The sequence below is a fragment of the Harpia harpyja genome, chromosome 4 (assembly GCF_026419915.1).
Source record: "Harpia harpyja isolate bHarHar1 chromosome 4, bHarHar1 primary haplotype, whole genome shotgun sequence".
NCBI lineage: Eukaryota > Metazoa > Chordata > Aves > Accipitriformes > Accipitridae > Harpia > Harpia harpyja.
The window spans coordinates 33,811,750-33,827,833 of record NC_068943.1 but is presented as its reverse complement, the minus strand read 5'-3'; the positions used below and the strand labels follow the sequence as shown (position 1 = coordinate 33,827,833).

The following is a 16,084-nucleotide window of genomic DNA, read 5'->3' as shown; positions in this document are numbered from 1 at the left end:
CTTTCTGGTAGATTTCTCCAACAGGTGCAGTGATTTCTTGGCTCCAAACTGGTGCTTGAAGCAGTTTTATGCCCCCCAGTAGCTCTGTTTTGCGCAGTGTCTGCTATCTGTGTATGTCCAGGGAATAATAATGGGCAATGAATGGTTCCAGCCCCATGCAAATGCACAGCAGAGCCACAGTGCTTTAAGCTAACCTTTAAGTTACATTTGTAGTGGGGCTGTTAAACACACAGATAGAGCTTCTGCCTCTGTAAGTACCAACGTGTAGACGTTGGGAATTTGCGAGGGCATATAGGAAAGTAGAGCACGCACCATTGTGCAAGCCCTGTTCCTCTGCTCTTCCTCTAAACATTTACTGCTGTTGAGAAGCAGCGTGTTTGGCCAGACAGCCCTTTGTCTGAGCTGCAGCTGTTCTTCAGTGACTGTGTCTCGGCAGGCGGGCCAGCATCAGTTATCCAGTATGCATGTTGTGTTCTACAATATGTTACCAGCCCCTAACACCCAAGCTTGGGATGCGGGCTAGCAGTCCGATCTCTAGGTCTTTTCTAGGGATGCAGTTTCCTAAATTTGCTTCTGATGACAGAAGCATTTACCCAGTCTACTTCATGCTTGAAAAATGCCCCTTCCAACTAAATATCCTAGTATTTCTTTTTCTCTAAAATACATTTATTTTTGTACCTTCTTTGTGGATTTTAAACCTAATGAACCATAAAGTTATCCCACCTTAAAGTTCAAGGACTCTCCTACTCCCAAAAATAAACAGCTGCAGGGGATGGGCCTTCAGTCATCACCTGTTCAACAGAATGAAAAGAAACCAGAGTTTGAACATGAATTATTATGTAGTTGGTTTAGGTACTGTTCACCATACAGTTTTTAAATAATACAATGCTGCAACTGGTTTCTTAAAACTGGTGAGAAAATAAGAGCTAAAACCCCTGGGTTTTGGTATTTCCCCCCATGTTTTGGCTTCTTTGCAGTTTAGAATGGAATTGGCTCAGGAGTCTCTTGCTGATCCTGTTCTCAGCTCCTACTAGTTTTGGTCCTGTAATTTGACCCAAACAAACAACTGGTGGATGATCTGGCAGTTTAGCACTATTCCAGCAGAAGACATTGTACTCTTAGCTATGGGGAAATACTGGTTCTCCTTCATAAACTCTAAGATGCCTTCTCTTCCTCCTACGCTCACAATGGCAATTTTAAGCTGGTTTGTTTTTTTTTTTTTTTTTAATCAAAAAAGCCTCGTATGGCAGACCACCATTCCATTGTTATTCTTTCTAGCTGTGAGATCGTCAATGCCAGATTTCTATCAGAAGATGAAGAATACCCTGCGCACAGAGGCCCAGGGAGCTGATACCGTTGTATGGTTGGCAGTATCATCTGAAGCAATAAAGTTACCGAGTGGCTTGTTCTTCCAAGGTAAGGCAGCAGTGTCTTACATTGCGCAGCAGTGGAGATCCCTAAGCTGCCTGAACTGTAGGATCCCCATCTGGCCTGGAAGGGGATGAAGGCTCCACCAGGCAACTGTTGTTCAAAGGATAAAGTATTACTCAAAATTGTTCCTGGACTAAAGGTTCAAGTGAGAATTGTGCAACCAGAGAACAACTGTGTAAGTTATGTTTCTGCTTTTGTCCTCTAAAGTAGCTGATAGAGATTTCAAAGCATTTCGTTAGGGAGGTTTGGGGTTTTTTTTAATGAAAATGGCTGTATGCAGGACTGTGCCAAGGGAAGGTGAATCACAGCAGTCAAACAGCATCTTTTATGATGCTGGAAAACTAGCATCCTTCTCACAGAGCACCAGGGGTTGGCTTTGCTTTGACAGGCTTTTCTTCCTACTGCTCCATGCTAGTTAAAACTGCCAATTCCCCCTTTCTCTAATGCTGGGCAGAGACTTGAGCACAGTGGCATTTTTGGCACTGTAAGCATAGGGAATGGAAAAATAGGGCAGAGCCCTTCTTTTCTCCCAGACGAATGACAGGCATCTTAGTAGGAGCAGGTGGAAGTATAGATGTCTTAATGGTGATGCAGGTCAGTCCAGAAGGAGAAGGGCAAAGCTCAGGATAATTGCTTGCAGAAGCCCAGTACTTTTGTTGGATGTGGCACTCGAATCCTGATTCACTGAATTTCTAGGCGGAGCATGCAGGGAGTTCAGACTTTTCCTGAGTTGGGTTGACTTTGTCCCTTCTGTCCCCTCAGACAGTCACACAGGGCTGGTTGACAGATACTTAACTAGACCTTTTTCATGTCATCATGTGGTGCATGCAGAAACCCCACATGCCAGCTGGTCAGTCTTCGTTGTAGAAGTAGGCTTTGCCTTTTTTGTACTCCTGTCACCTTCTTCTGGTCATGCTTCTGTCTAGTTGTTCTTTCTCTAGATCATAATTCCACCTGGCTCTTGCCTTTGGCCTCTGTCTACCCCCAGCTTTAGTAAACAGGGAATATGCCTTGGCTCTTTAGCTATAGCTGTTGACTTTTGAGAGCTTTGGTCTTGGCACGACTGCTCTTAAGGCTGCAAGAGAAGTCCTGTGTCTGTGTCCCGTGCTTATCAAATAGTGATGAAATCAGTTATTTCTCTCCTGCTGCCCTTTGGAAGCCACAGCTTAGTATGGGCCCTCTTCAGGCCCTTTCAGTAAAGGGCTTCGTGTGCAGGAGCACTTCACCACAGACCCTCTGGTCCTCGACGGCCATTTCCTGCATCAGTCACACCTTCCCTCCATTTCTTCTGTTCTCTTTTATTCTGTTCCCTTTGAGTGAAAACCAAAGCCAGCATTTTTTTTTTTCCTGAGGAAAAAAAAATGGGAAGTGAGAACATGACTCGTACAACCAGAATTCTCTGCGTCTGCCAAAATAAATAAAAAATGTTTGACAGAGTCCTGCTTTCCAAAGACTAGAAGCATCTTCTCTGTGATGCTGAACTTGGCTTTCACACATAGTTCCCAAACTTTAGCACAGGCTACTGGAAGCAGTACAGTTAGGTCGGAAGCAGTTCATATTCAGTGATGGAGAAGGGAATGTTCCTCTGCCTGTTTCTCTCTCCTCAGTTTTCCATGAGCAGAGGTTATGTGGTGTGTGCAGCCAGTTACATTTGCTCTTAAGAGAGCAAACATCTCTGCTCCCCTGGGAAGCCCGATGGCAGCCTGATAGATTTCCAGAGGAATCTGCTGCCCAGTGTTGCAACAGCTTCTTCTTTTAGTCTCAGCTGGCTACTGCAGAAGGACTTACTGAATAAACTAGCAGTGCTGCGCCAGTGCTTTGATGTTTGTTTCATAGACATCTGAGAGCATTGTCACAAGGTTCCCGGGCTCTAGGTACTGTGTTTTTGGAGAGAAAAATCCCTTAGAATGGATGGTGATAGAGCTGTATTTACACAGAGTGGGCGAGGCGTATGAGATTTGGAAAACCAAGCAAAGCATCAAATTGAGCAAAGTTGGTCAGACGTCTTTATGTTGGATACATGTCACTTAAGGCGACTAAGCAATTAGCTTAAGTTCTTTAGCATTTAGAATTTAACCATTACTTTAAAGGATGAAAGTAAGCATTTTAAGATTGAAAATAATCCAGACTACAAAGTCCCAGCTGGGGAATTTGTGTAGCACTGGAAACATTATCCAGAAGCCAAGGAAAAACCCTATCTCGTGCTGCAAAAGCAACCTGTGCCTGCAACACCAATCTCAAGTTATTGGTCTTTGTCTACAGGAGTTGCAGTAGTGACAGCGAGCAGGCATAACCCCACAGAAAGGCCTTCCTTTAGCTGTACTGTCCTCAGCTACAAATGAGATCTTGCTCCCCAATCTAAGTCACATTGTGCTAAAGGACAATGACTCTAGTTCCAGAATACAAATGAAATTAGCTTAATTTCAGGTTTGGAAGATATGCTTAACTGAAATTGTTTACAGACACCTAGAAGGTAAGTTTCCTGGCTTCAAGACCGTGAGGTATGTTTGGGCAGTATAGAGCCTAGTAGAAAAATCTCCTCTGTGCTAGAAGAGGTGGTTAAATGTACCCATAAGGATTTTTTTTTTAATTTTTTTTTAAATCTATTTTTGTCTTCCAGACAGGCAACCAGTCCCTACACACTTACCCCTGGCAAGCACCCACAGTCCACCAGAGGATGAGGAGAAGCTAATGGAGGTGCTGGAAGAGTTCTCCCAGAAGTTTAAATCCACTTCTCCAGGAACTTAGTGCCACTGCTGACACAGTGTAACCATAAAGCTTCTAATTACACAGTGACAGTGCTGTAGTGTGCCTGCTGTTGAGGGGAAGTAGGATGCCATAGGCCTGTTAAAAATAAATTGGGTTCAGGTGTTCTTATCATGGGGGAGAGCAGTGCCTGCAACATTTTTTTTTCTGTTGCAGAGTCTTTCCCATTGTGAATATGCACCTGCTGTCTCAAGACACAGTAAGGTTGCATTCTTTGAATTGGAAGAAAAATTGGGAGGCATTAAAATAAAACCCAAGGCTTTGTGAAGTTACCCAGCATAATTTGAAACTCTCACCCCAGAGAAATGCAGAGGAGCATACCTTCCAGGAAAGAAGTAGTGAATGTTTTAAACAATGTTTAACCACTGTATTTGACAGGTTGGTGGCTTCCTTTGCTGTGTGGGGGTGACTGGGCTCAAACCTGCAACTGGGAATGCAGAAACTCTCTCCTGCATTGCCTGTTTAGTCTAAATGGAAGGATTCCTCATGGCCTTCAGCTATAAATCAATGCTGGTATGCAGAAGTGATCTGCTTCCTCATGTTTAAACAGCAAGAATTTAGGAATGCTGCCAAATGCCTTCCACATTACTTTATGGAGCCAAGGCTGAATATTATCCTGTTTATGTCAAGAAGCCATGAAGTAGGAGGTTTCAACACATACCACACCCAGACATGGCTGGATCCAACAGAGAAATGGCTGCATGACTCTAGGCATTGAGAATAAATAACATGCTAAGCTGTACATGTTTGCCATTTCTGTGAAAGATCAAAGGGAATTGCTTTATCATTATGAATGGATTAAGAGGGGGGAAGGGAACACAGTGGGTGGGGGCACAGGTTTTAGAGAAGTCTACCTCCTGATGAGAGGGTTGTAGTTTGCCTGGAAGTATTTATTTCCAGACACAGAGGATGGGATTCATCTTACCTGACCTGTGGACATTTGAATTACTCATTGGGATTCTTGCTGTAAATCAGTAGAGAGAAACCAGGCTTTTTCACAGTGATTTACTGGATCTAGTTTAAAAATGACACCTACATTCCTACATCTTTCTACTGAAGGTGAAGACAATCAGCTCAGACTATTCCATTCAGGTGGGATTCATTTTGTCTTGTGTATGTCAGATTTCCTGCAAAGCTAAGACTATTCATAACCACAGTGGTAACATGTTTTCTCCTGAACTGAGTGTGTTTGATAGCAAACTGCATACAGACCTCGACCAAGCTGCACTGCTGTGTTACCCATGGCTGCAGACCGCTGTGGTAGGGCAAAAGGCCTAGACACACCTAGAACACAGGTGTTCTTGAGCAATCTACTGTGACTGGCAGCTAAGGCCATGTTGATGGGCAGAGGAGAACTTATGTCTGCTTTACATAATTTAGTTTCCCAAAAGACATCCTACTGGCTGATGGCATTTACTTGTTTTTCAAAGACATCCTGTTAAGTATCAGTTTAGGAAAAAACCCTTCTCTTTTTTCAGCCTATTGTCAGTCTCCTTGCAAATAAGAGAGGCCCTGAAATAAGTTTTCCCGTGATAAGCAGTGCTGAGACAAGTCAGGCCGTCACAGCTCTTCTTGAAGAGGCTGGATCAGCGTTCAAGCTATTGCTTCATTTTAGAAACTTAAGTCCTTCCCGCACTACAGTGAAGGAAAACAACAGCAAGACTTGTACAGACATTTATTTCCTAGAAGTCTGTTATTAACATTTTACATGGTTCAAACTGTTAAATACAGTTACTGAAAACAAGAGCATGGCTGGAAGCGTATATAGTAACTATGTTTCTCAATCCAGTAGCTGCAAGGCTAATAACATTTGCATACTTGAGTAAGTCAAGTTGCTTCTCAGCTCTGCAGTATAGTAGAAAAGTTTAATGACTGCTATTATTTAAATAGTTCATAAAAATAACCAAAGTGCATAATATATATAATGTGGTTTAGTCCACATTCTGTACTGATGTATTTGAATAGCCTGTATTTTTCTTTTTAGTCACAGCTTAAAAACAAAGCCAAAGGTATGAAAGCTGCTTTAATCAAAGTTTGGTCACAGTGTAAAAGAGCCAGATACTGTGGTTTAAGAACACTTGTGATTTAAAGAGAATTAAAACACAAGACAGCAATTAGAAACAAAATCCAGAGTCTCCCACACTCTGGTATTATGGTCCTGACCATGCTTTATTTCAGCCCTTTTCCCCAAGAGCAAACATGGCCTGTGGCTGTAAAGCCAGTGAGATGCTTTGTGTTAATGCAATTCAGAATGACTTGTACCTGCACGTAAGCCAATACATTTAGTGCCACCTATAAAATTTTAGGGGCAAGAGAAAAATAGCATCCAGTGACAGATTACCAGAAATAGAAGGTGACTGCAGTGATGCAGGGGCCACTGAAACATTCCTCTGTCTTTGGTGAAAATTTTAGGAGGTCAACGTAACAGATACCAGATGATTTTGTAACCTGCATTTCCTCTTCTTCGAAGCTTCATTTCTGGGCCAATGTTTATTCTTTGTAAAAAAAAAAAACAAAATAAAGCAATCTGTGGTTGATTAAAGTTATAAACAATTGTTTGTTGTCTGCCTTTGAATGGCAGGGCATTCCCATATATACCTCACTATTTTGGAGTAAACTGCACGTACCAACTGTCTGCATTTGCAGCAGCACCCCTGCCAGCTTTTGTGCTGTCCCAGCTCTCCGCATTCCCTGTTCCACCCCCTGGGAACAAGATGCAGGCAGGGACACCCCCTTAAACAAGGCTCGGGGCGGGGGCGATGATGAAATCCCCTGCCCAGGCTCAAAGATGGGAGTTGTACTACAGATGTCAATGTAGACAGACTTAGGTCAGTGCTGAAAGACTCAATGTAAACAATTTATTTGGTGGGACACAGCCCTGGGCAAGACATGCCCATTTTCAATTCAATCACTACTTGTATTTTTTGAATGACAGAGCATTTTTTAAAGCCATAGCAGTCGGAGCAGTACTAGTTTTCATTACCCAGTGTTTAACTCGGTGGGTGGAGAGTGAACATAAGGGTTACTCTTTCAGAGACCAACCTGGTGGTCATTGACTGCAGTGGAGAAGGGCAGTTACAAACCAGTTTAATCCTTAAGTTCCTTTTGCCCGTGCCCGTCTTCCATTCCCTGTGTGTGTTGCTCTCACACCTCATGCAAAAATAAAGTGCCCCTTCTCATAACACTAGATCCTCCTTATCTAAAATTAGTGCTGGTCAACCAACATTCACCCACTTTAAATGAGCTGTTACCACTTTGAATGGCAGCAGGAAGCTTCAGATCTCTCCTGGCTCAGCTCAGCATACTTCCTTGTTTGTCCATCAGGCTTACATCTCTTGTTTCGTTGGGAGAGGTAGTTCTGGGTGCATTTGGGCGGATCCAGAGACTGATTACAGGAGATAATTTCAAAATGCAAGTGAGACGACTTGAAAACTCTCTACTCCCGCAGTCATCCTGATCTAGACAATGAGAGAAAGAAGGCATTGAAAAGGCAAAGACTCTAATGGGGAGCAAGTGTAACAAACCCACTTCTAGGACTAAAAGTGACCAAATCCAACTTCAATTTGTAAAGCAGGTCAGTATTTATGTTCCTCTCTCTAGCAGGAACCATCAGATAAACGGTAGGAAAAATGACGTGAAGGAAACTTGTTCTATCTCAAGACAAAAGCTAACGCACAGCCTTACAAAGAGACTCAGCGCCAGCCTGCCCAAAGGTCTTGCGCAGGCAGGTTTTCAGCCTACCAGCATGAGAAACAACTCAAACCTTTGCTGTGCCAGCAGTGCCAGGGGGATTTCACAGATAAAAACATTCCTAGAACAGAGGAAGAGGGGTAAAACCTGCACCAGTGCAAACTTCAGGGAGCTCCCAAAAAGTGGCATTTTCCTTGATGGTTAAAAATCTTCTTGGGCATCTTCCCTTTACTTTCCAGCTGAGAAGCTGCAATCCACACACAGCCTTGGGGCGATGCAGAAAATTGCACAATTCATTCACTGCCCAAACACCCTCGTCCCTGGGCTGGTCACCCACGGCCGGGCAGGCGGAGTGAGAATTTGTCCTGGCAAAGAAATGACCCCGCTTGCCCACGCAACAGTTGTCAGTTCTATGCCAGCTCAGAGAACAGGTAGGTGAACGGGTCCAGTCAGAACTCAATAACCCAAATTCCTCATTACAAATCAACACACACATAGAGAAGGAAAAGTAATAGCCAGGAGCTAATAGAAATTAATTTAGTGGGGTTAAACTAGCACAATTTACTCGGTTTTGTTGGAGACACTTATTTACATAATGGAACAGAACTAGAAAGTGTTACACTATAATTAGCAGAAAAGATGGTCAAATTGCTGAGCAGTATTCCTAGTAAACACTGACCTGATCAAAAGCCAGTAATATTTTTTTTGATGTAAAATCCCTCTATTCTGAAAGACAACAAAGCCCACAAGATACAGGTCAGTATGGTGAAGTTAACTTACCAAGTGGAGTCAGAAGCAATGCTCAGCCTTTGGAAAACTAAACCACACCTGGAACTAGTGGTAACAGCAAAGACGAATCAAGTTTGCATAACTCATTTTTTTCTGAAACTTTCTTGATTACTTGGTGGTGGCAACCCCACCGAATTTTCTTGGGACAGGACAAAGTAGAGGTGTTAATGATGGGTCTTTCACCTCTGAGGGAAGCCCTGACCTGTTATGAAATGTTTGCATTTGGTTAGTATCTGCAAAGGTGCTGAATTCAGTGAACAGGGATGAAAAAATTGTGTAAAGAAGCCTGGAAAATACAAAGGTGATAAAACCTTCAATAAATTCAGATTATTTAATGTATAGGGAACAAGTAACTGGAGAGAGGCAAAACCTGTATCTTCATAAAGCCTGACACCTCTTCTGCACCATCTCAGTAGTGACGTGTCTCTTCCCCATCATTTTAATGTCAAAGTGCTTCCACATTTAATGCATTTCTTAGAGCACTACTTGAGGTAGATAAATGCTGTTGCGTGATCAAACCAAAGAGCAAGAAATTTAAGTCAGATATTCATAGACTCGATCTACCACCCCATCACTAGAACAACTCCGCTCCTTGTGGCTTCTGGCTCCTGACCAGGGCTGCTGGTCAGCTTGCAGTGCTGGGAGAGGGGATGGTTCGGCTTTACACAGTTCTGATGAATATTCATTTCTACACTGCTGGCTTTTTTTGTATGCTGATAACATTCTCTCTTGGCATCTCTTCCTTGCAAAGACTTTGCCAGTAGACTGTGCTCTCTTGTTTTGATTTTGTTTTGAGTTCGATGTCCTCACATGGCACCAGTTTCAATGCCCTTGAGCTCAACCTCTTTCTGTTCTTAGCAGCACAGTGTTGTCCTGCAGCAAACAAAATTTCAGAGATACCCAAAGACTGGTCACAAGGGAAAATCCCCCAAACTGGGAAAATGCAATGAAAAAATCACATGTGAGTGACCAGAGTTAAACTCCAGAACTTCAGGTTGTTGCCAAACTATGGACCACTTCTTTCTTCTGAGGAGCAAAGATTTCCTGCCAAATTTCACATGCAATTTTGAAGCGAAAAATCTGTTTCTTCCTCAATATTATGCAAGAAGACAACGCTGAAGGGACTTGGCACAGGAATCCATCCTGAAAAAGGATCAAGTTTGTTGTTACTGTTGCATACTATTGTCACATATAGAAACAAAGTCTTCTAGATCCTAATTGAAAACATCCATGTGAGCAATGTGGTCTCCTGGAAAGGACATGGCCCTGTAAAACTGCACATTGCAGACCTATTTCCTATGTGCTACAAAACAGAGTTTTGGTTGTTCTTATCCAAATCCTATTGGGAACAGTGAGAACAGACATATGTAGCATTTGCTAATTTGTTAGTAGCCCTAGTATTTTAGATTTAAAGAAAGAGACTTCTTTTTAAATTTTCTAACCCATGCAGTAGATGCAGACGTTACATGGACTTTGAATCACAGACTGGTTGAGGTTGGCAGGGACCTCTGGAGCTCATCTGGTCCAACCCCCCTGCCCAAGCTGGGCCACCCACAGCCAGTTGCCCAGGACCATGTCCAGACGGCTTTGGAGTATCCCCAAGGATGGGCACTCCGCCACCTCCCTGGGCAACCTGTGCCAGTGCTCAGCCCCCCTCACAGTGAAAAGTGTTTCCTGATGTTCAGAGGGACCCCCGCCGTGTTTCAGTCTGTGCCCATGGCCTCTGGCCCTGTCACTGGGCACCACTGGAAAGAGCCTGGCTCCGTCCTCTTTGCACCCGCCCTTCAGGTATCTATATACGTCGATAAGATTCTTCCTGAGCCTTCTCTAGGCTGAACAGTCCCAGCTCTCTCAGCCTTTCCTCCTCGTAGGAAAGATGCTCCTGTACCTTCGTCATCTTTGTGGCCCTTTGTTGGACTCTCCCCAGTATGTCCATGTCTCTCTTGTACTGGGGAGCCCAGAACTGGACACAGTTGGGAAAAAAAAAGTTGCATATTCCTCTCTAACAGTGATTTCCGCAGCAGGCATAAAGTAAACCTTTTTTCCCCTACATCTTTTTTGGATCATGCACAATCCTTTTTGTGCATCTGGCCATCCACCTTCTTACCAGCAGCCAACCCCCCCCAGAAGGAACACATCCCTCCTTTTCCCGGTACTGGAGATACTCAATCCACCCTCTCGGGCAAAGCGCAGCCATCACTTCTGATGTTCTAAGAGTCACTGTGCTGACATTCAGGAGATGGCCTCATGTTCCAGAGGACCAGGTGGGGAGGGCATTTGGGCTTCACTATAAAAAGCAGCTGTAGACAAGAGTGCTAACAGCTGAGCACACTAATGTCACCATTCGGGACTATTCTCTGTCACACTGGCTGACTTTTAGCCCTAGGCACTACCCTGTTTCAACCATCAGTAACCACAATGTTAGTCTCCTGCAGATGGAAGCACCATCAATGCTACCGTTGCAAGCAGTTGCCCACATACTTTTCCTTTCACTTAAGTATTTTCAGCTTAAAAAGACTGAAGGTTGGGGCTCAGGTTGATGTTCCTTCAGCCACCTGGAACACAGGCAGGTCAAGTCAGCTGCCCAGGCACTGTGTATGTGACCAGCGCCTGCCCCATCACCCACCTAAGTGCTACAGATATTCTTCATTTTAAAGCCAAAAATGGCAGGTAGATGCTCTGAAGAACACTGCTTCCTCCCCCAAGGAAACACCAGCTAAGAGAGAAATGAAAATCAATTTTTCTAAAGCAAAGAGCAGAAGGCAGCCAGCATTGTTTGCATGCCCCTTGGCACAGCAGGAGATACCACTAAAAGCCTGCTTCTGCACTTCAGCAACCCTGGGGAAAGGGGACCTTACTTCGTTTGAGTGCGTGTGGGTGTGTGTGTGGGGGTGCCGCTTAGTTTACATCTGTACCAAAAGACATCCCCCTCAAAAATGCAATTAATAGCACAGATTTGTTATTCAGCAACTAAAATGGAAAGAAAAGGACCAGGCAACAGGGATACCTTTTTGTGCAGATCTAGAAGACAGAAGAAACTGAGATTGTTACCCCAACATAGCAGAACAGGAAGGCAGGCATTTTAACTCTCGCAACGTCAAATCCTTCTTGTTTCATTTGGGAGGTAAAGGAATTATTGTTTGAAGTAGACACCTCTTTTTCCCTTCACATCTCTACATTATAGCTCTTAAGGTCATAGCAAAGGGACAAACTTCCCTTTCCCCCTCAGCTTCCCTTTCAGCTTATATCAGTTTCTAACCCAAGACCAGTTTGTCCTGAGACTGCAAGACAACCCTGCTGGTAGTTCAGTCAGAAAGAACAGCAAGGGAAATTTTGCAAAATGGATTTGTATACGCCACATCCACCCATAAGAAACGCAGAAACCACAACTCCTTGGGAGAGAATGCGGGGGTGGCCAAGAGTTTACTGCAGAACAGTCCAAACACACCTCGCTCCCCAATTTAGTCTCCTTTGGAGTCAGTTCCTCACCTCTGTTTGAACATTACATGTTCAAAAGGACTAGGCGTTGACTCGGGGGTAGATCCTCAGCTTGCTGACTCCACCACTCCATCAGTGTAAGCACAATTCACGCTGGAGTCCCAGGCTTGTTGCAACTGCTGTCTCCTCAGGAACAGAGCGCTGAACAGTGATTTAAGTGCACTTCAGTGCTCCCGTGTTTCTGCCACCATGAGAGATACTCTCTGCAGAGCAAAGCAAGTCAGGTCTTCGGCCAACAGGCCCTGAGCCCAAGGTAACGTGGAACAGCATAGTCCAGCAAAGTTTCATACATCTTCTCCAGCTGGAGTGAAATATTGGCAGGCAACTTGCTCATCTTGCATAGCTTTGTCAGCCAAGAACACTTCAGTCATCAGAAAACATGCACAAGGTGTAACGAAAAGCCTTCCAAGAGGAAAAAAGCATCTAGCTTCCAGGAGAGAAAGTGGGAGGACTTAGAAAACAATTAACATTCAAGCTGGAAAAAGAATCTTTTTAGTGCTGTGTGAATTATATTTGAAAATATGCTTTAAAATATGCTGCCTAGAGGGGAACCAACAACAGGCTGTATGACCAGGAAAGCCAAGGTGGCATCATTTCAGAGAACATGACTGCAAAATGCTTAAGCACAGTTTATAGAATGTTTGAAAAGAGAAGTTTCCCTGAAAATACGTAGCAGTCCTGCAACACGCACATGAAAGTCCACTCACCCTTTACTCCTGCAGCTCACCGGTCTAGAATTAATGCCATGGATTGTGTTAACCTTTTTGTTTCCTCAAAAGTGAACTACTGCTGGGCAAAGGAGAAGCTTTATTTTCTTTTGGCATTATCACTCAAGCAAAACCATAAAGCTTCTCTAGGTAGCAATGTGCTCTGTAGTGGTAAATATCACGGCCTACCTCCTTCAGAGGGGAATATTAAAGTCCAAAATGGGGCAAGACTGAGCACCACTGACATGCTGTCACAGCAGCTACAGACCATGAGGCCTGCTTAAATAGGAGATGCAGGAAAGCCCTAGTTCTGGTCTGCAGTTCTGTTCTCTACACCAGTTTCTTTGAAGCACATGAGCAACAGCATGCTAAAAAGTGAAATGGATTAAAGGAACAGAGGGTTGACTCTTCAGAGAAGAACCCTTTGGAAAAAAAGGGCTCTTTTTTTTTTATTCATCTTGACAATGTCCTTCCAAAAAGGTAATTTGGGTCAATCCAGGCTTTTTAAATAATTTTTATTTTTAAAAGAAACCGTAAAATATGACAACAGGACAATGGGCGTCGTTCAGCAATATCAGTTTATGGTCTATATATAGAGGGAATTAATAAAAACCATCAGCATTTTAAAAAATAAATATGACTAACCAGGAAAATCAAATTCATCTTCAACAACACAGACAGGTATAAATGCTGAAATGTTGCTGCACAAGGTAGAGGTAGAGGTAAACCAGACTTTTCAGACCTAGACTAGTTGCAGATCTGCCCGCCCCCCCCCCCCCCCCAATGCACACACTCCCAAAAGTTCCTGTTGCCAATAATTTAATTTGAATCAGCCTGTCAGCCTCATCAAACTCACAGAGGTCTGTGTGCTCCTCGTAATGCTCTGAGCTGGAAAAGTATTTCAGCTTTTGTAGAAATTAGTTGCTAAGCAACCTGGCCCCCTGGTTTTGCGACTTGTGCAGCAAGAAAAGAGGTGGGAAGCTGGATTTTAGCTGTTACAAGCCAATAAAATGCTCTCTGGATGATGTCTGCTAGGACAAGTAGATGGTAGAGCCCTTTTAGGAATTGCAATAGTCCATCAGCTCCTCGGTGATGCACCCAGAGAACATGCAACACCATGCCCAGAGTTCCTCCACTGGAGAGAGAGCATGGTCAGCAGAAACATCCCAAAACATCCCAAATCAACAGGTACTCGCTGCGGGGAGAGCCGATTGCCTTACACAGTATGTTGATCCCGAAAACTCACATGGTAAGACGCAACCCAAGAACCCTCTGTACAAAGCAGCAAGTTTGTTGACATAGTGAAATATAAAAACTAAAAATTGCACCACACACGGATTTTCCAAACAAACTCAAGACAACCGGTCAGATTGTACAAACCATTAGTTAAAAAAATACCTTCTTGTATATTTTGAGAATAAGTGGAAAGAGTCTTCGTGCAAATGTTCAGCCTTGATCAAGCAGAGGACGTAAAACCGTTGTAAACGCATTAGTTCCTTTCTGATCTGCCATATGCACCCAGCGTTACCTATCTTCTGCAGTATGATTAGGGTTAGGAAATCTGTTTCTTCTGTAAGTTCCACTGACGTACCATCAAGAAACAACTGGTGTCATATCCCACAACTGTTAATATAATAAAATATAACAACATAGTGAGTGATGGTAAAGGATAATAAAATGTAGTATATAATGTCATCTCTAATAATTTGTACTTTTTTTTTTTTTGCTTAAGAGAGGTTACATAGTTAGAGGTGGATGCAGCAAGTCTGAAGAAGTTTGATTTCATTTTCCAGCACTCGCATCAGACTGGCGGAGGTTGACCAAATGACATTCTGTATGTCACTATGCTTTACCCTCAGGAGCCAGGTTCACAGCTGGCCTTAAGAGAAACCAAAAACCCCATACTATATTGCTAATTTGAATGATTAGCATAGTCATAACACATTGTGAGTTTGTGTTGTTTTTTTTTTAATTATTCAAGCTTTGCTATAAATTTACTCATTATTCTAGCTATTTCTTTACCTAGCTGCACAAACTGAGATTCACTATGTTGAAATACAGTTCGTCCCCCCAGAGGAAAAGCTACAGTGAGCACTTGTCCCAGCCCCTTCAGGCACTAACTTCACAGACCAAGACCTCCTTGGTCCTTATTGGGCAGAAGTCCATCAGTGAGAGGTCTCTGGGTGGAAGAAAGCAGGTAGGACATACCTGCCACCACACAGGAGTGGAAGGGGAAATGAGATACAGGAGCTAGAGCAACCTCCTCACTCCTACCTTAATAACCTTGTCTGTCCCTGAGGTCAACAGCCATCCCCTCGTGGCATCAAAGTGTACGTGAACGATGTTGTGCTTACTGTCGTGGAAAGTGGCCGTGGGCGCCCGCCTGAAGAAAGAAATCCAAAAATCAGCAAAGGCTGTGATTGCAGGATTTTCCCCCAAAATGTTCTCTATCAAGGAAATCAGTATTTGAATGCTGCTGTGAGTCATTAATTCAGCAACCTCCCTGTAAACTCCACTTTGAGACCTTTCTGGCTCGAGAGGAGCAGAGGTGGAAGCCTCGCTATCCCTCCCAATTTGGTAGGCACTGCAGAGGCTTATCTTGCTGAAACAGCCCAGGGACAACCCCACTGGGCTGCTCCCTCCTGGAGCCTTGCATCTGTCCAGGCTCTCCCAGATGCAGGAGTTTTGCCCCACTCCAGTGCAAGCCGGCTCAGCGTCCACACTTACTCTTCATCCGTGATGGACTCGTGACAGCTATCGCAGACCCTCACTTCGAACTCGAACCCCATCAGCGGGATGGAGGAGCGCTTGGAGCTGCATTTGCCGCAGACAGCTTTCCCACACTTCCGACAGTGATGCTATAGGAGACAACATGCGGAAAGACATCTTCAGCCACAAACCCAGGTAGGTCACTGCTCAGGTCCCACTGGCTCTACCATCTCGCTCCAGCAAGACCCAGCCGAGGCTGCAGCAAACAGGAAAGTGACTCTTCCAAGGAAGATGAAGGAAAACAGGCAAGGACTTCAGAATAAATGGGGGGGGGGGGAATCTTACTTTTTTTCCCTTCCTCTGCTACCTGGGGCAAGCAGCAGCTGATCACTAGCAGAGATGCTGGGAAGAGGCAGATAAAGCACCACCCAGGCTAGGTGGACTCTACCTCTCCCCCAAGCCCCAGGGTGACACCATACACCACCCAGTAAATT

At 44.0% G+C, this 16,084-nt stretch overlaps 2 protein-coding genes across 15 annotated transcripts in view; one reads left to right on the top strand and one right to left on the bottom strand.

Annotated features, from left to right (window-relative positions):
- The window catches only part of DHRS12 (dehydrogenase/reductase 12), a 28,080-nt gene extending 23,141 nt beyond the window's left edge, over nt 1-4,939 (top strand). For all 6 annotated transcript variants that reach the window (XM_052786187.1, XM_052786182.1, XM_052786185.1 and 3 more), the window contains 2 exons: nt 1,279-1,416; nt 4,052-4,939. In XM_052786187.1, the coding sequence (XP_052642147.1) occupies nt 1,279-1,416; nt 4,052-4,179 (266 nt within the window). In that variant the 3' untranslated portion in view covers nt 4,180-4,939. The remainder of the gene's footprint in view (nt 1-1,278; nt 1,417-4,051) is intronic.
- A 919-nt stretch (nt 4,940-5,858) lies between these two features.
- The window catches only part of WDFY2 (WD repeat and FYVE domain containing 2), a 73,565-nt gene continuing 63,339 nt past the window's right edge, over nt 5,859-16,084 (bottom strand). For 2 of the 9 annotated variants that reach the window (XR_008235057.1, XR_008235064.1), the window contains 6 exons: nt 15,609-15,739; nt 15,156-15,264; nt 14,280-14,504; nt 12,166-12,601; nt 8,668-9,819; nt 5,859-7,655 (listed from right to left, as the gene is read on the bottom strand). Coding sequence is in view for 1 of the 9 variants with exons in the window: in XM_052786181.1 (XP_052642141.1) it covers nt 14,475-14,504; nt 15,156-15,264; nt 15,609-15,739 (270 nt within the window). In the remaining 8 variants the exon portion in view is untranslated. Of the gene's footprint in view, nt 7,656-8,566; nt 8,614-8,667; nt 9,820-12,165; nt 12,602-13,382; nt 14,505-15,155; nt 15,265-15,608; nt 15,740-16,084 lie in introns of those variants that run through there. The other 7 variants (XR_008235062.1, XR_008235063.1, XR_008235058.1 and 4 more) reach the window with 7 other exon arrangements.